The sequence below is a fragment of the Acomys minous genome (genome assembly GCF_964271855.1).
Source record: "Acomys minous genome assembly, chromosome: 6".
Classification (NCBI taxonomy): domain Eukaryota; kingdom Metazoa; phylum Chordata; class Mammalia; order Rodentia; family Muridae; genus Acomys; species Acomys minous.
The window spans coordinates 43,392,251-43,409,017 of record NC_140487.1 but is presented as its reverse complement, the minus strand read 5'-3'; the positions used below and the strand labels follow the sequence as shown (position 1 = coordinate 43,409,017).

At 43.5% G+C, this 16,767-nt stretch overlaps 1 protein-coding gene across 1 annotated transcript in view; it reads right to left on the bottom strand.

Moving 5' to 3' along the window:
* The window catches only part of UBE3C (ubiquitin protein ligase E3C), a 100,595-nt gene extending 87,304 nt beyond the window's left edge, over nucleotides 1–13,291 (bottom strand). Inside the window, exon 1 of the mRNA XM_084786954.1 lies at nucleotides 12,933–13,291. Within this exon, the coding sequence (XP_084643080.1) occupies nucleotides 12,933–12,998 (66 nt within the window). The 5' untranslated portion in view covers nucleotides 12,999–13,291. The remainder of the gene's footprint in view (nucleotides 1–12,932) is intronic.
* Nucleotides 13,292–16,767: the final 3,476 nt, after the last annotated feature.

Here is a 16,767-nt window from a genome sequence, read left to right as displayed (position 1 = left end):
ACCCGTAAATAAATGCAGGAAAATGCAGCCAGATTGAGGACCTCAGAAAGGCCATGACAGAAGCCTACAGAGAGGAAATGAAAACATCACTGAAAGAAATTAAGGAAAATGCAAACAATCAGATGAATGAAATCAATAAAACAGTCCAAGAGCTGAAGATAAAAATAGAAACAATGATAAAAGCACAGACAGAAGAAAGCCGGGAACGAGACGTTAGAGAAGAAAACAGGAAATGCAGAGGTAAGCTTCACTAACATAATTCAAGAGATAGAGGAAAGAATCTCAGGTGTAGAAGGTACAATAGAAGAATTTGATGCATCCATCAAAGAAAATGTTAAGTCTGAAAAATTCCTGACACAAAACATCCAAGAAATCAAGGACACCATGAAAAGATGAAACCTAAGGATAATAGGAATCGAGGGGGAAAAAAGATGCTTGTCTCCAAGGCCCAGAAAATATCTTCAACAAAATCATAGGAGAAAATTTTCCCAATTTAAAGAAAGAGATGCATATAAACATACAAGAAACCTACAGAACACCAAGTAGAATAGACCAGAAAAGAAAATCCTCCTGCTACATAATAATCAAAACACAAAATATACAGAACAAAGAACAAGTATTAAAGACAGCAAGAAAAACATATAGTGGCAAACCTATCAGAATTACACCCAACTTCTCAGCAGAGACCATAAAAGCCAGAAGGGCCTGGGTAGAGGTCCTGCAAACCCTAAGAGACCACAGATGCCAGTCCAGAATACTATAACCAGTGAAAATTTCAATAACCATTGATGGAGAAAATAAGATATTCCACAACAAAATCAAATTCATACAAGACCTATCCACAAATCCGGCCCTACAGAAGGTACTAAAAGGAAAACTCCAATCTAAAGTGACAAACTATAGCCAAGATAACACAGGAAATAGATAACTTCACTGTAGCAAAACATAACCACACAAACACTCTACCACAACCAACATCAAGGCACTTAACAGTCCCTGGTTATTAATATCTCTCAACATCAATGGTCTCAATTCTCCAATAAAAAGACACAGACTAACAGAATGGATGCATAAACAAGACCCAACATTCTTCTGCATTCAAGAAACACATCTCGGGCTGGAGCAATGGCTCAGCGATTAAGAGCATTGTCTGCTCTTCCAAGTTATGAGGTCAATTCCCAGCAACAACATGGTGGCTCACACCACTTATAATGTGATCTGGTGCCCTCTTCTGATGTGCAGGCATATATGCAGGCAAAACACTGTATACATAATAAATAAATCTTAAAAAAAAAAAGAAAGAAAGAAAGAAACACATCTCAGCCACAATAATAGACATTACCTCAAGGTAAAAGGCTGGAAAAAGGTATTCCAAGCAAACAGACACAAGAAGCAAGCTGGTGTAGCCATTCTAATGTCTAGTAAAATAGACTTTCAATCAAAATTAATCAAAAGAGATGAGGACGGACACTTCATGCTCATCAAAAGAAAATCCAACCAAGATGACATCACAATTCTGAACATCAACGTCCCCAATAAAAGGGCACCCACATTTGTAAAAGAAATATTAACAAAGCTTAAACCACACATCAGTTCCCACACATCAACACTCCACTTTCACCAAAGGATAGGTCAATGAAACAGAAGCTAAACTGAAAAATAATGACACTAACCAATGTCATGAATCAAATGGATCTAACCGATATCTACAGAACCTTCCACCCAAACACAAAAGACTATACCTTCTTCTCAGCATCTTATGGAATCTTCTCCAAAACTGACCATATAGTAGGTCACAAAGCAAGCCTCAACAGATACAAGAAGATTGAACAGAAGCAGTCATCAAAAGTCTCCCAACCAAATAAAAAGCCCAGGGCCAGATGGTTTCAGCACAGAATTCTACCAGACCTTCAAAGAAGAGCTAATACCGATACTCTTCAAACTACTCCACAAAATAGAAATGGAACATCACCAAACTCATTCCATGAGGTAACAGCCACCTTGATACCTAAACTTCACAAAGACTCAACAAAGAAAGAAAATTTCAGACCAATATCTCTTATGAACATTGATGCAAAAATACTCAATAAAATATTTGCAAACTGTATCCAAGAACACATCAAAGATACCACTTACCATGAGCAAGTAGGTTTCATTCCAGGCATGCAGGGATGGGGCAATGTATAGAAATCCATCAATGTAACCCACCATATATATAAACAAACCAGAAGGAAAAAACCCCATGATGATCTCCTTAGATGCCGAAAAAGCATTTGACAAAATCTCAAACCCATTCATGTTTAAAGTCTTGGAGAGATCAGGGATACAAGGCACACACCTCAACATAATAAAGGCAATACACAGCAAGCCTATAGCCAAATAGGCTCCATCAAATTAAATGGAGAGAAACTCAAAGAAATTCCACTAAAATCAGGGACTAGACAAGGCTGCTCATTCTCTCCGTGTCTCTACAATATAGTTCCTGAAGTTGTACCTAGAGAAATAAGACAACAAAAGGAGATCAAGGGGATCCAAATGGGAAAGGAGGAAGTCAAATTATCCCTATTCAGATATGATAGTATACATAAGTGATCCCCAAAATTCCACCAGAGAACTCCTACAGCTGATAGACACCTTCAGCAAAGTTGACTGGATACAAAACTAACTTTAAAAAGTCAGTAGCCCTGCTGTATACAAATGACAATCGTGCTGAGAAAGAAATTAGGGAAACTACACCCTTCCTAATAGCCAGAAGTAATATAAAAGTATCTAGGTATAACTAACCACTCAAGTAAAAAATTTCAAGTCTCAAAAGAAGGAAATTGAAAATGACATCAGAAGATAGATTTCCCTTGTTCGTGGATAGGGAGAATTAACATAGTAAAAATGGCCATCTTACCAAAAGCAATTTACAGATTCAATGCAAACCCCATCAAAATACCCACACAATTTTTTGAAGACCTTGAAAAAAAAATCAATTCTCAATTTCATATGGAAAAACAAAAATCCCAGAATAGCTAAGACAATCCTGTATAATAAAAGATCCTCCCTCCAGAGGAATCTCTATCCCTGATCTCAAGCTGCACTACAGAGCAACAGTAATTAAAACAGCATGGTACTGGCACAGCAATAGGCTAATTGATCAATGGAATAAATCAAAGACCCAGAAATAAATCCACACACCTATGGACACTTGATTTTTGACAAAGAAGCCAAATCTATACAATGGAAAAAGAATAGCATCTTCAACAAATGGTGCTGGTCTAACTGGAACGACCAAGACATGTGCCTAAAGTTTCAAATATATAACCAAGAAAAAATGTTCTCCCTAAACTCCTTATCTTCTGGTCCCAGCATATAAATGTGTTACAGTATCTTGCCAAGTCCAGGTGTTTCCTCAAAACCTGCACCCAAGACAGCTCTGAAGTGACTACCTACAGGTGCTACTACCTACATTAACAAAAGGCTGGGAATGGAGCACCCCCTCCCCCACACCCCCACCTCCCCACCCCCTGCAGTGGTGCGCCCCTGTGATCCCAGCGACACAGAGAAAATCCCAGTCTTGAAAACTGGGGGAGAAAGGGGTGGGGAGGGGGGGACTGGGATATTGGAATTCAGATCCAGGACAGGTGGCTGAGGTGCCTATTTAACATACCAAAGGGGACCTGTCCTCCAGGTTCTTCCAGCGTGCTTCAGTCCCTACCTGAACTTTCAAGCTCAGGGTCTGGGCTTCCTTTCTCCAAGGGGCTCTATTTAATCCAGTTTGGTTCTCTCTGTGTGTGCACTTTCTCTTTCTGGCCCTTACTTTTCTGTCTCCTTCTGCATGGCAACGTCCCTGGCCCTGTTCCTTGTGACCAGTGAACCCACCCATGACCTGCCCCCAATAAACCTGCCTTTATGCTTAAATTTGGCTTGAATTAGCTCATTTTGTAGGTGAAGAATACCTATCAAGGATAACCTTAGGTCTCAGATCACACTACTATGGCTGTGTGTCCTGATTTCAGGACAGGACATTCTCCACAGATGAGTGGAGAGTGGGGACTGACTTTCACATGAACTCTGGTGCCCCATATCTGACCTTGATGGGGAGGCCGGGTGGCACTCAGGGGAAGGATAGCAGGCTACCAAGAAGAGACTTTATACCCTATGATCATATACAGGAGGAGGAAGTCCCCCTCAGTCACAGTCATAGGGGAAGGAAATAGGGTGAAAGTGGGAGGGAGGGAGGAATGGGAGGATAGAAGGGATGGGATAACAATGAGATGTGGTATGAAAGAATTAATAATAAATTTTTAAAAAAAGGATAACCCTGAGTTCACAGTTATCCATCTGCCTCTGTATATTCAAGATCTCCCAGAAGAACCAGGAGCGCCCTGATTTGGCTAGGTTCATGACAGTATGGCTTCCTCATTATCAAGAATTATAGTTTCACGCACTGGAGAAAAGACTCAGTGGTTAAGAGCACTGGCTGCTCTTCCAGGGCATCTCCCACAAGAATCCATAACTGCAGTTTCAGGGAATCTGACAGTCTCTTCTTGGCACCAGACACACACAAAATGAACAAACATACGCAGGCAAAACATGCAGTCATATAAAATAAAATAAAATATAAAATAAAATAAAATAAGATGTGAAAAGTATAGCTTCATGCCATGAACGGCGATTCATATCTTTAGATCCAGCATTTGGGAGACAGAGGCAGGCCTGGTATGTATCAAGTTCCAGATCAGTCAGAGATACATAGTGAACCCTGGTTTGAAACAAACAAGGGGCTAGAGAGATGGCTCAGAGGTTAAGAGCACCGTCTGTTCTTCCAGAGGTCCTGAGTTCAATTCCCAGCAACTACATGGAGGCTCACAGCCATCTGTAATGAGATCCAATGCACATGCAGGCAGAATACTGTATAAATAATAAATAAATCTAAAAAAAAAAAGAAACAAAGAAACAAAACAAAAGCCAAACTCAGTTCCCAGGGTGCTTTTGACAGCTTCATCCTTTATAGTAAATGGTTTCACAATACACAAGTGACATACAGACCAAGCTGTTTACTAGAACACTAGCACTTACTAGCATGTCTAAAAGAATTAATTTTAAAGCTACATCATAAGGAAAGATTTAGAGCCAAATGCACCTTTTCTATTGTGCCTTAAGTCCAGTAGAGCTTGCTGGGGTTCAGCAAAGTGAGGTGCCTATTTAACATACCAGCGTGGACCTGGCCTCCAGGTTCTTTCAGCATTCCTCAGTCCCTACCTGTTATGGGGCATGGCGGGCACACTCTGCCTTCAACCTTGAACTTTCCAGCCCAGAGCCATGCCCCCTCTCTCTGGCGCCCTTTCTTCTCCACCCCCCAACCCCCCACCAAGGTTTCAGTCTCCCTGACTGCATGGTGACTTTCCCGACCTCTTCCTATGAATCTGACCCAGAGCTGCACCCAATAAACCTTATGTTATATACTCTTAATCTGGCTTTAATTGGCTTATTTCATCTGCAGAGAAAACACATGTGAGAGTTGGGCATATGCTATTTGGTCAAATCTTTCTCTGATTCATTACTTTTTCTGACACTCAACTAAATATCACTTTCAAAAATGGGTACTTCCTTTTTCAAACAAACTTGACCATGGTTTGGGATTAAAGGCATGTACCACCGCACCTGGGCCTAAGCTTTTCTTTACCTGAAACTTCCTCTATACCAGGTTGGCCTTGAATTCAGATCTGCTTAACTCTGTCTTTTGGATTAAGGTTGGTTTGTATTGCATTCAGATCACACAAACCTGTAAGGTCTTTGGATGTGATCACTTGCCAGAGCAGCCATATTCTGAATTAAAATCCCTCTACAAGACATACTACCACCTACCCCATTTTGCAAAAGGAAATGAAATCAGCATGTTAAAAATGTCTAGCCGGGCAGTGGTGGCGCATGCCTTCAATCCCAGCACTCGGGAGGCAGAGGCAGGCCAATCTCTGTGAGTTCGAGGCTAGCCTGGTCTACAAAGTGAGTCCAGGGCAGCCAAGGCTACACAGAGAAATCCTGTCTCGAAAAAACAAAACAACAACAAAAAAAGGTCTTTAAGTCCTCTTATTACAGCATTATTCACAAGGACCAGGAAGGAAATCAATCTAGGTGCCTATCCCAGGTGAACAGATGAAGAAAATGTGGTACATATACGCAAGGAGCATTATTCCAGCAAAAGCAATGAAATCATGGGTGGAACTAGAAGACATGTTAATGAAATAGACACAGAAAGACAAATATTAATATTTTTTAAAAAGTCCAGAGAGGGCTGGAAAGATGGCTCAGTGGTTAAGAGTACTGTCTGCTCTTCCAAAAGTCCTGAGTTCAATTCCTAGCAACCACATGGTGGCTCACAACCATTTATATAGGGATCTGATACCCTCTTCTGGACTGCAGGCATACATGCTGATAGAGTACTCATATACATAAAAAAAAAAACACATTTTTTTAAAGTCCAGAGTACAGGCTAGAGAAGCGTTTTTGAAGTTATGAGGACTTATTGCTCTTTATAGTTCCAGTCCCAGCACCCACATGGAGGCTCACAACTATCTTTGTGTAGGGAGGGGAGGCCTCTTTTGACTTCCACAGACTCCTGCAAGCTTATATTATACACATATATACTCAGGTGAACACAGAGAAAATAAGTATGTAAATTTAGGTGTATTTATGTGCATGGGTGTTTTGCTTTAATGTATGTACGTATGTATGTATACCACATACATGACAAGTGCACACAGAAAGTGTCAAATTATGGATGGTTGCAGGCTGCCAGGTGGGCACCGGGAATCATACCTGGGTCTATTGCAAGAACAAGCGCTCTTACCCTGAGCCATCTCTCCAACCCAACAAATAAATATTTCCATTTTCAAAAAGTCAATCTGAATATAGAAGAATAGTTATAATTAGTACAGGTTGGGAGAGAGGGAACGAGAAAACAGGTAAAAGAACAAGCCTAGTACACCAAAGTATAGTGAGTATTGACAATAAATTATAACTCTGATAGACTTCATGAAGATAAGGGCTCACAGGCTCCAAATATAAGGAAATGATGAGGGGCCAGTGAGAAGGCTCAGGTGCTAAGATTACTTGCTGCCAAGCCTCAGAGCCTGAGTTCCAACCTTGAAATCCACATGGCAGAAGAGCAGAACTGATGCCCAGAAACTGCCTTTGACCCTCCAATTATGTGCCATTTCACACAGAAGTAAAAGAAATACCTGGGAGCCGGGCGTGGTGGCGCACGCCTTTAATCCCAGCACTCGGGAGGCAGAGGCAGGCAGATCGCTGTGAGTTCGAGTAAGAAACCAAACAACTCAGACAACTCATCAAAAACATACAGCTACGTGGGGTGGTGCATACTTAGCACACTTACAATCCTAGCACTTGCTTGTAATCCCAGCACAGAAGAATCAGGAGTTCAAGGCCAGTCTGGGCTATAACTGTTTTTAAAAAATCAGGGACTGAAGATACTGCGGAGAACAGTCTACCATGCACTAGGTCTTTCAGTTTCCAACATTGCAAAAAATATTAAGAATAAAAAGGATACTCATTGGTATTTACCTAGATTGAAAACTTATATACACACAAATGTTTATAGTGGCTTTATTCATAATTGCTTCAAATTTGGAAGCAATCATGAATCTCTCAATATAGCTTAAGAGAAACTGGCACATACCATAAATCATTATTAAACGAAGAAGTGCTACCAAGCCACAAAAAACAAGCAGACTGCTAAATGCAAGAAGTCAACTTTCAGGGTGTGGTGGCTCACATGAGAAGCATAAAGCAGGAGAATTGCTACAAGTTTTAGGCCAGCCTGGATAACATCAGGAAAGCTTGTCTTAATTTTAAAAGGTAAATAAAAATGCAAATGTCAAACCACAGAAAATGTTACCATCAATAACAGAAACAAAACAAACCTGTAGTAAACAGTAAGGGAGAAAGGATATTTGAGAACTTTATGTTCCTACCCATTTTTCTATAAACCTTAAACCACTCTTAATATATATAGAATACTATTAATACAAAATAAAATGCAGGCTGGTGGAATGGTTTAGTGGGTAAAGGTACTTGCTGCCAAATCTGACACCCTGAATTTGATCTCTGGGACCTGCACAGTGTAAAGAACTGACCTCCACAAAAGTCCACAAGAGTTCTGTGGCACTCACACGCCCACACAAATGCACTTATACAAATAAATATAATTTAAAAATTAAAATAGCAAAGCATGAAAAGATAAGGAGGGGCCGGACAGTGGTAGTGCACGCCTTTAATCCAAGCACTCAGGAGGCAGAGGCAAGTGGATCTTTTTGAGTTCGAGGCCATCCTGGTCTACAAAGTGAATCCAGAACAGCCAAGGCTACAAAGAGAAACCCTGTCTCAAAAAACAAAACAAACAAACAAACAAAAAGATAAGGGGGAACCTTAAAACACATATAAAAGTGAAAGAAGTCATTCTGAAAAGTTGTGTTTTATATGATTCCAACAGTGACATTCTGGAAAAAGCAATACTATTAGACAAGAAAAGAAGCTGCCAGGGTAAAGAGAGGGAGGGCAGTGGCTAGGCCGAGATCATGGTGTTATCTGGAGGCACCCATTCAGCAGTCAACACGTCTGGCCCACTCCTTCCTTCTATAAACTCATTCCCCAGACATCAGTCCCCATTTCCCTGGAGTCTTCTCCTAACTTAAGCACACCCTAGAACGATCTGTGCTCAAAAACTCCCTCTCCTCACCCCTCAGAGGTTGGGACTCAGTTCAAGGTGGAAACTATGACCCAATCAGATTCCTCTCCAGAGACTCGGGAATGGAGATCAAGGCACTCAAGCAGGAAATCATGCATGGTCACTGCTTGGTTAGAATGAAATAAATGGGCTGGACCTATATACAGAAAGAAAGTCAAGAATGCAGCTTAGCTGGATGGTGGTAGCACATTCCTTTAATCTCAGCACTTGGGAGACAGAGGCAAGCAGATCTCTGAGTTCGAGGCCTGGTCTACAGAACAGTTCCAGGACAGCCAAGACTACAAAGGAGAAATTCTGTCTCCAAAATAAAACGAGAAAGAGAAAGATTTGCAGTTTAAAGAGAACAGCTGAGCTAAACTACCTTGGTACTGGTAGCATGGAAACTAGACAATTTTGACTTGTACATTCTATGAAATATCATCATGCCTCTCTTGGGCTTTTTGTTTACTTGCTTTTCTGCAGGTAGTTTCAGTGGACTTTTGTACCTGTAATCAAATAACTGCTAAGGCAGTTTACACACACACACACATACACACACGGGGGGGGGGGGGGGGGAGGGGAGGGGCCAAATAAATTGTGCCATCAGGATGTATCCTGGTTTCAGAACTGACTCACAGCGGGGCGTGTTGTTACACTCTTGTCTGTGATTCCAGCACTTGGAAGGCAGAGGCAGGGTTGCACATAAGTTTGAGGCCAGCCTGGACTACACAGTGAGATCCAAGCCAGCCAGGAATACAGAACTGTCACAGACATGAGGACAAGACATAGAGGCTTTGCTTGACAAAGTCCCAAAGATCTATGGCTGATCACCACTACCCTTAAATATTATGTATGGTCCAGGTGTAATTTTGCCTAAAAACTAGATTGAAATCTGCTTTTTCTCCTAAAACTGTCTTTCCCTCTATCTCTCACTTTGATTATGAGCCATAACAAAATTCACACTGGAAAACTTTTCCCACAGAGAATGCTGTAAGAAGGCATCTAGCCAAAGGCTTGAGACAATGAGAGCCTTAGCTCTGACCACTGTGAGCAACCCAGACAGACACAAACTGCCTGAAAGAAAGTCAGGACCTTGACATAACAGTACCTGGCTAGATACTGCTAGTTGTAGAAAAGTAAACTTGTTTCTTTAGAATCTGTTTTGAGAGCAATAGAAGGTGGGCTTGGGATGCTATACCTTTATTGTACAATAAAGGACCCCTTGGCAGTTAGCCTAGGCTTAGACAGCACACCTGCTGGTTTGGGACTGTCAAGTTTTTTCTGTGTTAAGGACATTTAGTTTCAAGCTATGTTGCTATAACAATCATGCAAACACAATGGCATTAGCCCCAGAGAAAATTATGATTAAATTTTCTCAAATATTGTTTAAGAAATAATAATCAAGTCATGTTGACCATTGCTTGGAAATTGATTGGTTTTGGCTGATTGCTTTATTGTAGGTTATACAGAACTGTTTGAATTTCTTTGTTAGATTGTTCTCTTGTTCTGCTGGATTTCTAGAAGCTGTATTGATTGTAAAAGATGAGAAAATCATGATGTAATCTGTAATGAAAAAACTGAATTTCACTTTAAATACTGGGGTTGTTGGGTGTGGTGGTGCACACCTTTGGAGGCAGAGGTAGGCAGATCTCTGGAGGCCAGCCTGGTCTACAAAGAGAGTCCAGACCAACCAAGGCTACATAGAGAAACCTTGTCTGGGGGGGAAGGGGGGAGTTGGCCCAAGGAGACAAGGAAAAAGCAGAAGAAAAAGTTCTGGACTAGAAAATCTTTCAGTTTGCACCACATTTATGCCTGGACTAACACTTTTCTCCTGTTCCTAAATCTCTCAACATCTAGTTCCTCTAGCTAGTTGTTCAACCAACAATAGGTTTCCCTCAACCAGCTGTGCCCTGCCTGCTCAATTCTCCCTACCTCGGAACCACCAAGACTTCCTCTTCCTCTTCCCAGAGCTGGACTTCGGGACAGAATAAGGCCTGTCTCACATATAACAAAATGCAAGTAGAAGATGGCAGAACTGAAGCAGTGGGACACAGCTCACACTTAACTCAAACTTTACACACTGTCCCTTCAAACCCATCCTACTTCTTCCCATCTTTCTAGACAAAAGCAAACAATCTGTGTGTCTGTATTAGCCTGAGGGAAATGAAGAACATCATTAGTAGCCCATTCTTTTTTTCAAGGTGTTAAGTCTTGGACTTTTCCAGCATATAGCCTTTACAGATAATAAGCATAAAAGTATTCATTTAACTTTTAAAAAGGAAAAACCTAGTCAATTAAAAAAAAAAAAAAGCTCAAAAGGAGAAGATTTCAAGTTATAATTTAAGACACCAAGAAAGTACATCCACTAGAATGGTCAAACTTCCAAAAAGTATTAGTAGCACATGGTGGCAATGATGTGAGTCAATGGCGCCCTCAGACTCTGCGGGCTGTAGGGTGATGGGCTGGGAAGCAACGGGCAATGTGCACCAGCAACATCTACCAAGACACATACAACAGGCACCCAGCAAAACCAGAATGGGTTAATAACTGTGTTGTACTCATGTCCTGGACCAACAGGGACACAGTGTGATGGGAGAATCTATCTAAGACAATGGCTAGCTGAAGAAGGAAGACAGAAGGCTCATCAAGCTGCATCCCCTGCATCTGACTTCATTAGCACCAAGTTCTGTTTTGTTTTCCAGACAGAGTTTCTGTGTGTAGCCATGGCTGTCCTGGACTCCCTTTGTAGACCAGGCTGGCCTTGAACTAACTCAGAGATCCACCTGTCTCTGCCTCCAGAGCGCTGGGATTACAGGCGTGTGCCACCACGCCCAGCCATTTGCAGGAAGTTCAACAATAGTTAAAACTGACCTGTGATAAAAGATCAGAAAAGCAGTCACCTTCAGGAAGAACAACTACAGACAGGAATGCCAGGAACACTCCTTATCAAAAGTAAGGAGTTAATCCCAGGACTCAGGAAGGCAGAGGCAGGCGGATCTCTGTGAGTTCGAGATCAGTCTGCTCTACAAAGGGAGGCCAGGACAGCCAAAGCTACATAGAGAAACCCTGTCTCAAAAAACCAAGAAGTGATCATTTACATATGAATGTGTCCAGATGAAAATCCTTTGAGCTGGGGCAAGAGCAATGGCCCAGCAGCACTGCTCTTGCACACACAATAATTAAAACAAAATTGGGGGGGGGGGCAAAAGAATTTACATTAAAGGGCTGAGGAGATTGTTGAGCAGTTAAGATCACTTACTGCTCTTGCCGTGGAATTTGGTTTGGTTCCTAGTACCCACACAGGAGCCCAACAATTGTCCTTAAACTCTAGTTCCAGAAGATCCAAAGCCCTCTTCCGACCTCTGCTAGAACTAAGCAAGCATGTGGTGCACATACATACATGCAGGCAAACACTCATATACATATAATTTAGTTTAAAACTTTAAATTTTTGTTTTGGAAAAAAAAAATTCTTTTAACTTAACTCTAGGGATCCTGTCTCGATTCCGGACTAGGCCTGGGGCATCCCAACTGCCCTCCTTCCTTCAGCCTGCTGCAGGATGCCGGGCAGTGTCATTCAACCTCCAGCAGGGGATAGGTCTACATGCAACCTGGCCCAGGCGTCAGACAGGCACAACTCTGTAATGCTGAGTGGTACAGGCTAGACGCCGGCTATTTAGACCTTGTCCTACCTGCCCCGCTCCCACTTCACAGGCACGGGGGGGCGGGGGGGGGGGACGACTCTGCCCTAAGCTGTTCTGGGGGACAGGTCACTCCAAGCTTGTGAAGGGAGGGTATATCAAGTTTATAGCTTGTAAAGAGTTCTTTCTTAAAGGACGCGGGGTAGGGGTGGCGGGAGGCGGGAGGCCCCCCCCCTTCTCGCACAGCTGGAGAGCTAACGGTGTAACGCCCTAGCCACAGACTGCCGGTGCACGTGTGTTTCCAGGTCAAAACTGCGGCCCTTGGGCAGGAGCGGCGAGGTCGCGATGGATGACCCAGCCGCTCACTCCGCAACTCTCGACAGCGCTCCACGGGAGCCTCCTACCAGACCCGGCACACCCGGCAGGGCTGCACCCCAGCCGCGCCCGGCCGAAGCTCGCTCCGCACCGGACTGCCTTAGCAGCACCGCCCGGGCGCTGACAGGCCGGCGTTCGCCTCGGGCTCGGGTTCGGTTAACACCTCGGGCCGCACCGACTCACCTTCTTGCTCGCGCCACCGAGGGACACCTTGGGCCTTGTCTTGAAGTCGCCTTCGAAGCTGAACATTTTCGCCGCCTATCCCATCTGCGCGGCCCGGCGGGCGGCGGAGCGGCCGGGGGCGGGCCCGGCGGGCTGGGCGGGGCCCGGCAGGGTCGGGGCCTCGCTGTCCCGCGCCGCCCCGCCTGCGGCTCTGCGCTCTCCGCCCAGCACACGGGCGCGAGCGCGGCGACGCTGGAGGCCCGCCTGCCCGCGCTGCTTTCATCCACGGCGCGCCGCCGCCTAGAGAAAGGAGCCCCGACTCGCGCCTGCACCGCGCTGCCGTCGGAACCAAGATGGTGACAGCCCGCACTTGCGTGCGCGGCCCCGAGGACGTGCGCGGCCGGGTCATCGACGGCGTGGCGCTCCTCCCGGCAGTCCCCGCGAGCACCGGCGCCTGCCATCGATAGCGCGGCGCTCCTCCCGGCAGCCTCTGGGCTTGCCTGCGTGCGCGGCTCCGCGGGGTCCACCACCCTTCCGCGCGTGCGTCCTGCGGCCAACCGACCCCACCCCGGTCCCCGCGACTCCGAAGGGGTCACGCTCCCTACAGGAGACCGGAAGCCCGGCGCAGGAGGCCGCACCCCCCCCTCCACCTAGGTGCGGGAACAGGTTATTAACAGAAACTGCACCATGACTCAGAGTAATATATGACATACAGAGATATTCCTGAACACACACCTGACTTATAAATGTACTCCATACACATACAGATACGCAAATGCACACAATCACACGAAAGTTATACCACACCACATATGTATGAATATATAGCTAATACAAACGTAAACACGTTTAAGATATCCTAGTTCTGTACAAATACTCAAATGCACACCAACATACGAAAGTCAATAACTATATATATGAATATCTAATATACATAAATGCATGTAAAATGTATAAATGCATCATAGATACATACAGAACACACAAATATACCCTAACATATATCCCTGCATTTATATACGTCTAATATATGTATGCCCGTGTATAAAAACATCACACACTATTACATATACATATACACAAAGCAATATAGATGAATCTACACCATATACACATACATATATGTCATACAAAGCAACATAAATATATATCATGTACACATGTATATATAATATACAAATACACATAAATATAAAACAATAAGCATATATATAGAATTTGATAAACATACAAATGCATGAATATATACCACGGCATACATGACATAAATATATCTACATATATGTCCTATACATGTGTAGTGTGTATATCATGCTCTATGTACATACAAATGTAATGTGTGTTCTGTATAAATAACAAATATATATTATATACACCTATATAATGTGCATTGTATATAAATGACAAATATATATTTTATATATACATACATAAATATATCTCATATACATGTGTATGCCATGTGCACATGATTAGGAACATTACATTTTTATTTATGTTACGTGTATGAATGTTTTGCATGCATGTGTGTCTGTGCATCACATGTGTGTGTGTGCGCTTGGTGCCAGAAGGGAGCATTGGATCTCCTGTGCTGGGAGACAAACCCAGGTCCTTTGCAACAAGCACTCTTAACTGATGAGCCATGTCTCCACCTTGGTTTTTTTTTTAAATAATTTATTTTTAATGCATTGGTGTTTTGCCTACATGTATGTCTGTGTAAGGGTGTCATATCTTGTAGTTATAGACTGTTGTGAACTGCCATGTGGGTGCTGGAAATTGAACCCGGGTACTCTGGAAGAGCAGTCGGTGTGCTTAACCGCTGAGCCATCTCTCCAGTCCCCACCCCACCCCCGCCAGTCTCCACCTTGTTTTGAAATAAGGTCTCGCTGTACAGCCCTAACTGGCCAGGACCTCACAGAGTTCCTGTGTCCGCTGCCTCCAAGCATTGGAATTAAAGATGTGCAGGAGTCAAACTTGAGTTATCAGGTTTGGTAGTTAAGTAGCCAGTACCTTACCTTTCACCTGCTGAATCATTTTGACAGCTCTCTCTCTCTCTCTCTCTCTCTCTCTCTCTCTCTCTCTCTCTCTCTCTCTCTCTCTGTGTGTGTGCGCGCGTGCGCGCGCGCACCCGAGGACCACTTGCAAGAGTCTTCCCTCTATTACTACTACCATGTGGATTCAAGTCATCAGGCTTGATGCCATGCATTTTTACCACTAAAGCATGTTACCACTGAAGCATGTCACCACTGAAGCATGTCACCTCTGAAGCATGTTACCTCTGAAGCATGTTACCTCTGAAGCATGTTACCACTGAAGCATGTCACCTCTGAAGCATGTTACCTCTGAAGCATGTTACCACTGAAGCATGTTACCACTGAAGCATGTTACCACTGAAGCATGTTACCTCTGAAGCATGTTACCACTGAAGCATGTTACCTCTGAAGCATGTTACCTCTGAAGCATGTTACCACTGAAGCATGTTACCACTGAAGCATGTTACCACTGAAGCATGTTACCTCTGAAGCATGTTACCTCTGAAGCATGTTACCACTGAAGCATGTTACCACTGAAGCATGTTACCACTGAAGCATGTTACCTCTGAAGCATGTTACCACTGAAGCATGTTACCACTGAAGCATGTTACCTCTGAAGCATGTTACCACAGAAGCATGTCACCTCTGAAGCATGTCACCACTGAAGCATGTCACCTCTGAAGCATGTTACCTCTGAAGCATGTTACCACTGAAGCATGTCACCTCTGAAGCATGTTACCTCTGAAGCATGTTACCACTGAAGCATGTTACCACTGAAGCATGTTACCACTGAAGCATGTTACCTCTGAAGCATGTTACCACTGAAGCATGTTACCTCTGAAGCATGTTACCTCTGAAGCATGTTACCACTGAAGCATGTTACCACTGAAGCATGTTACCACTGAAGCATGTTACCACTGAAGCATGTTACCTCTGAAGCATGTTACCTCTGAAGCATGTTACCTCTGAAGCATGTTACCACTGAAGCATGTCACCTCTGAAGCATGTTACCTCTGAAGCATGTTACCACTGAAGCATGTTACCTCTGAAGCATGTTACCACTGAAGCATGTTACCTCTGAAGCATGTTACCTCTGAAGCATGTTACCACTGAAGCATGTTACCACTGAAGCATGTTACCACTGAAGCATGTTACCTCTGAAGCATGTTCCCTCTGAAGCATGTTACCACTGAAGCATGTTACCACTGAAGCATGTTACCTCTGAAGCATGTTACCACTGAAGCATGTTACCACTGAAGCATGTTACCTCTGAAGCATGTTACCACAGAAGCATGTCACCTCTGAAGCATGTCACCACTGAAGCATGTTACCTCTGAAGCATGTTACCTCTGAAGCATGTTACCACTGAAGCATGTCACCTCTGAAGCATGTCACCTCTGAAGCATGTTACCACTGAAGCATGTTACCACTGAAGCATGTTACCACTGAAGCATGTTACCACTGAAGCATGTTACCTCTGAAGCATGTTACCACTGAAGCATGTTACCTCTGAAGCATGTTACCACTGAAGCATGTTACCACTGAAGCATGTTACCACTGAAGCATGTCACCTCTGAAGCATGTTACCTCTGAAGCATGTTACCTCTGAAGCATGTTACCTCTGAAGCATGTTACCACTGAAGCATGTCACCTCTGAAGCATGTTACCTCTGAAGCATGTTACCACTGAAGCATGTTACCTCTGAAGCATGTTACCACTGAAGCATGTTACCTCTGAAGCATGTTACCTCTGAAGCATGTTACCACTGAAGCATGTTACCACTGAAGCATGTTACCACTGAAGCATGTTACCTCTGAAGCATG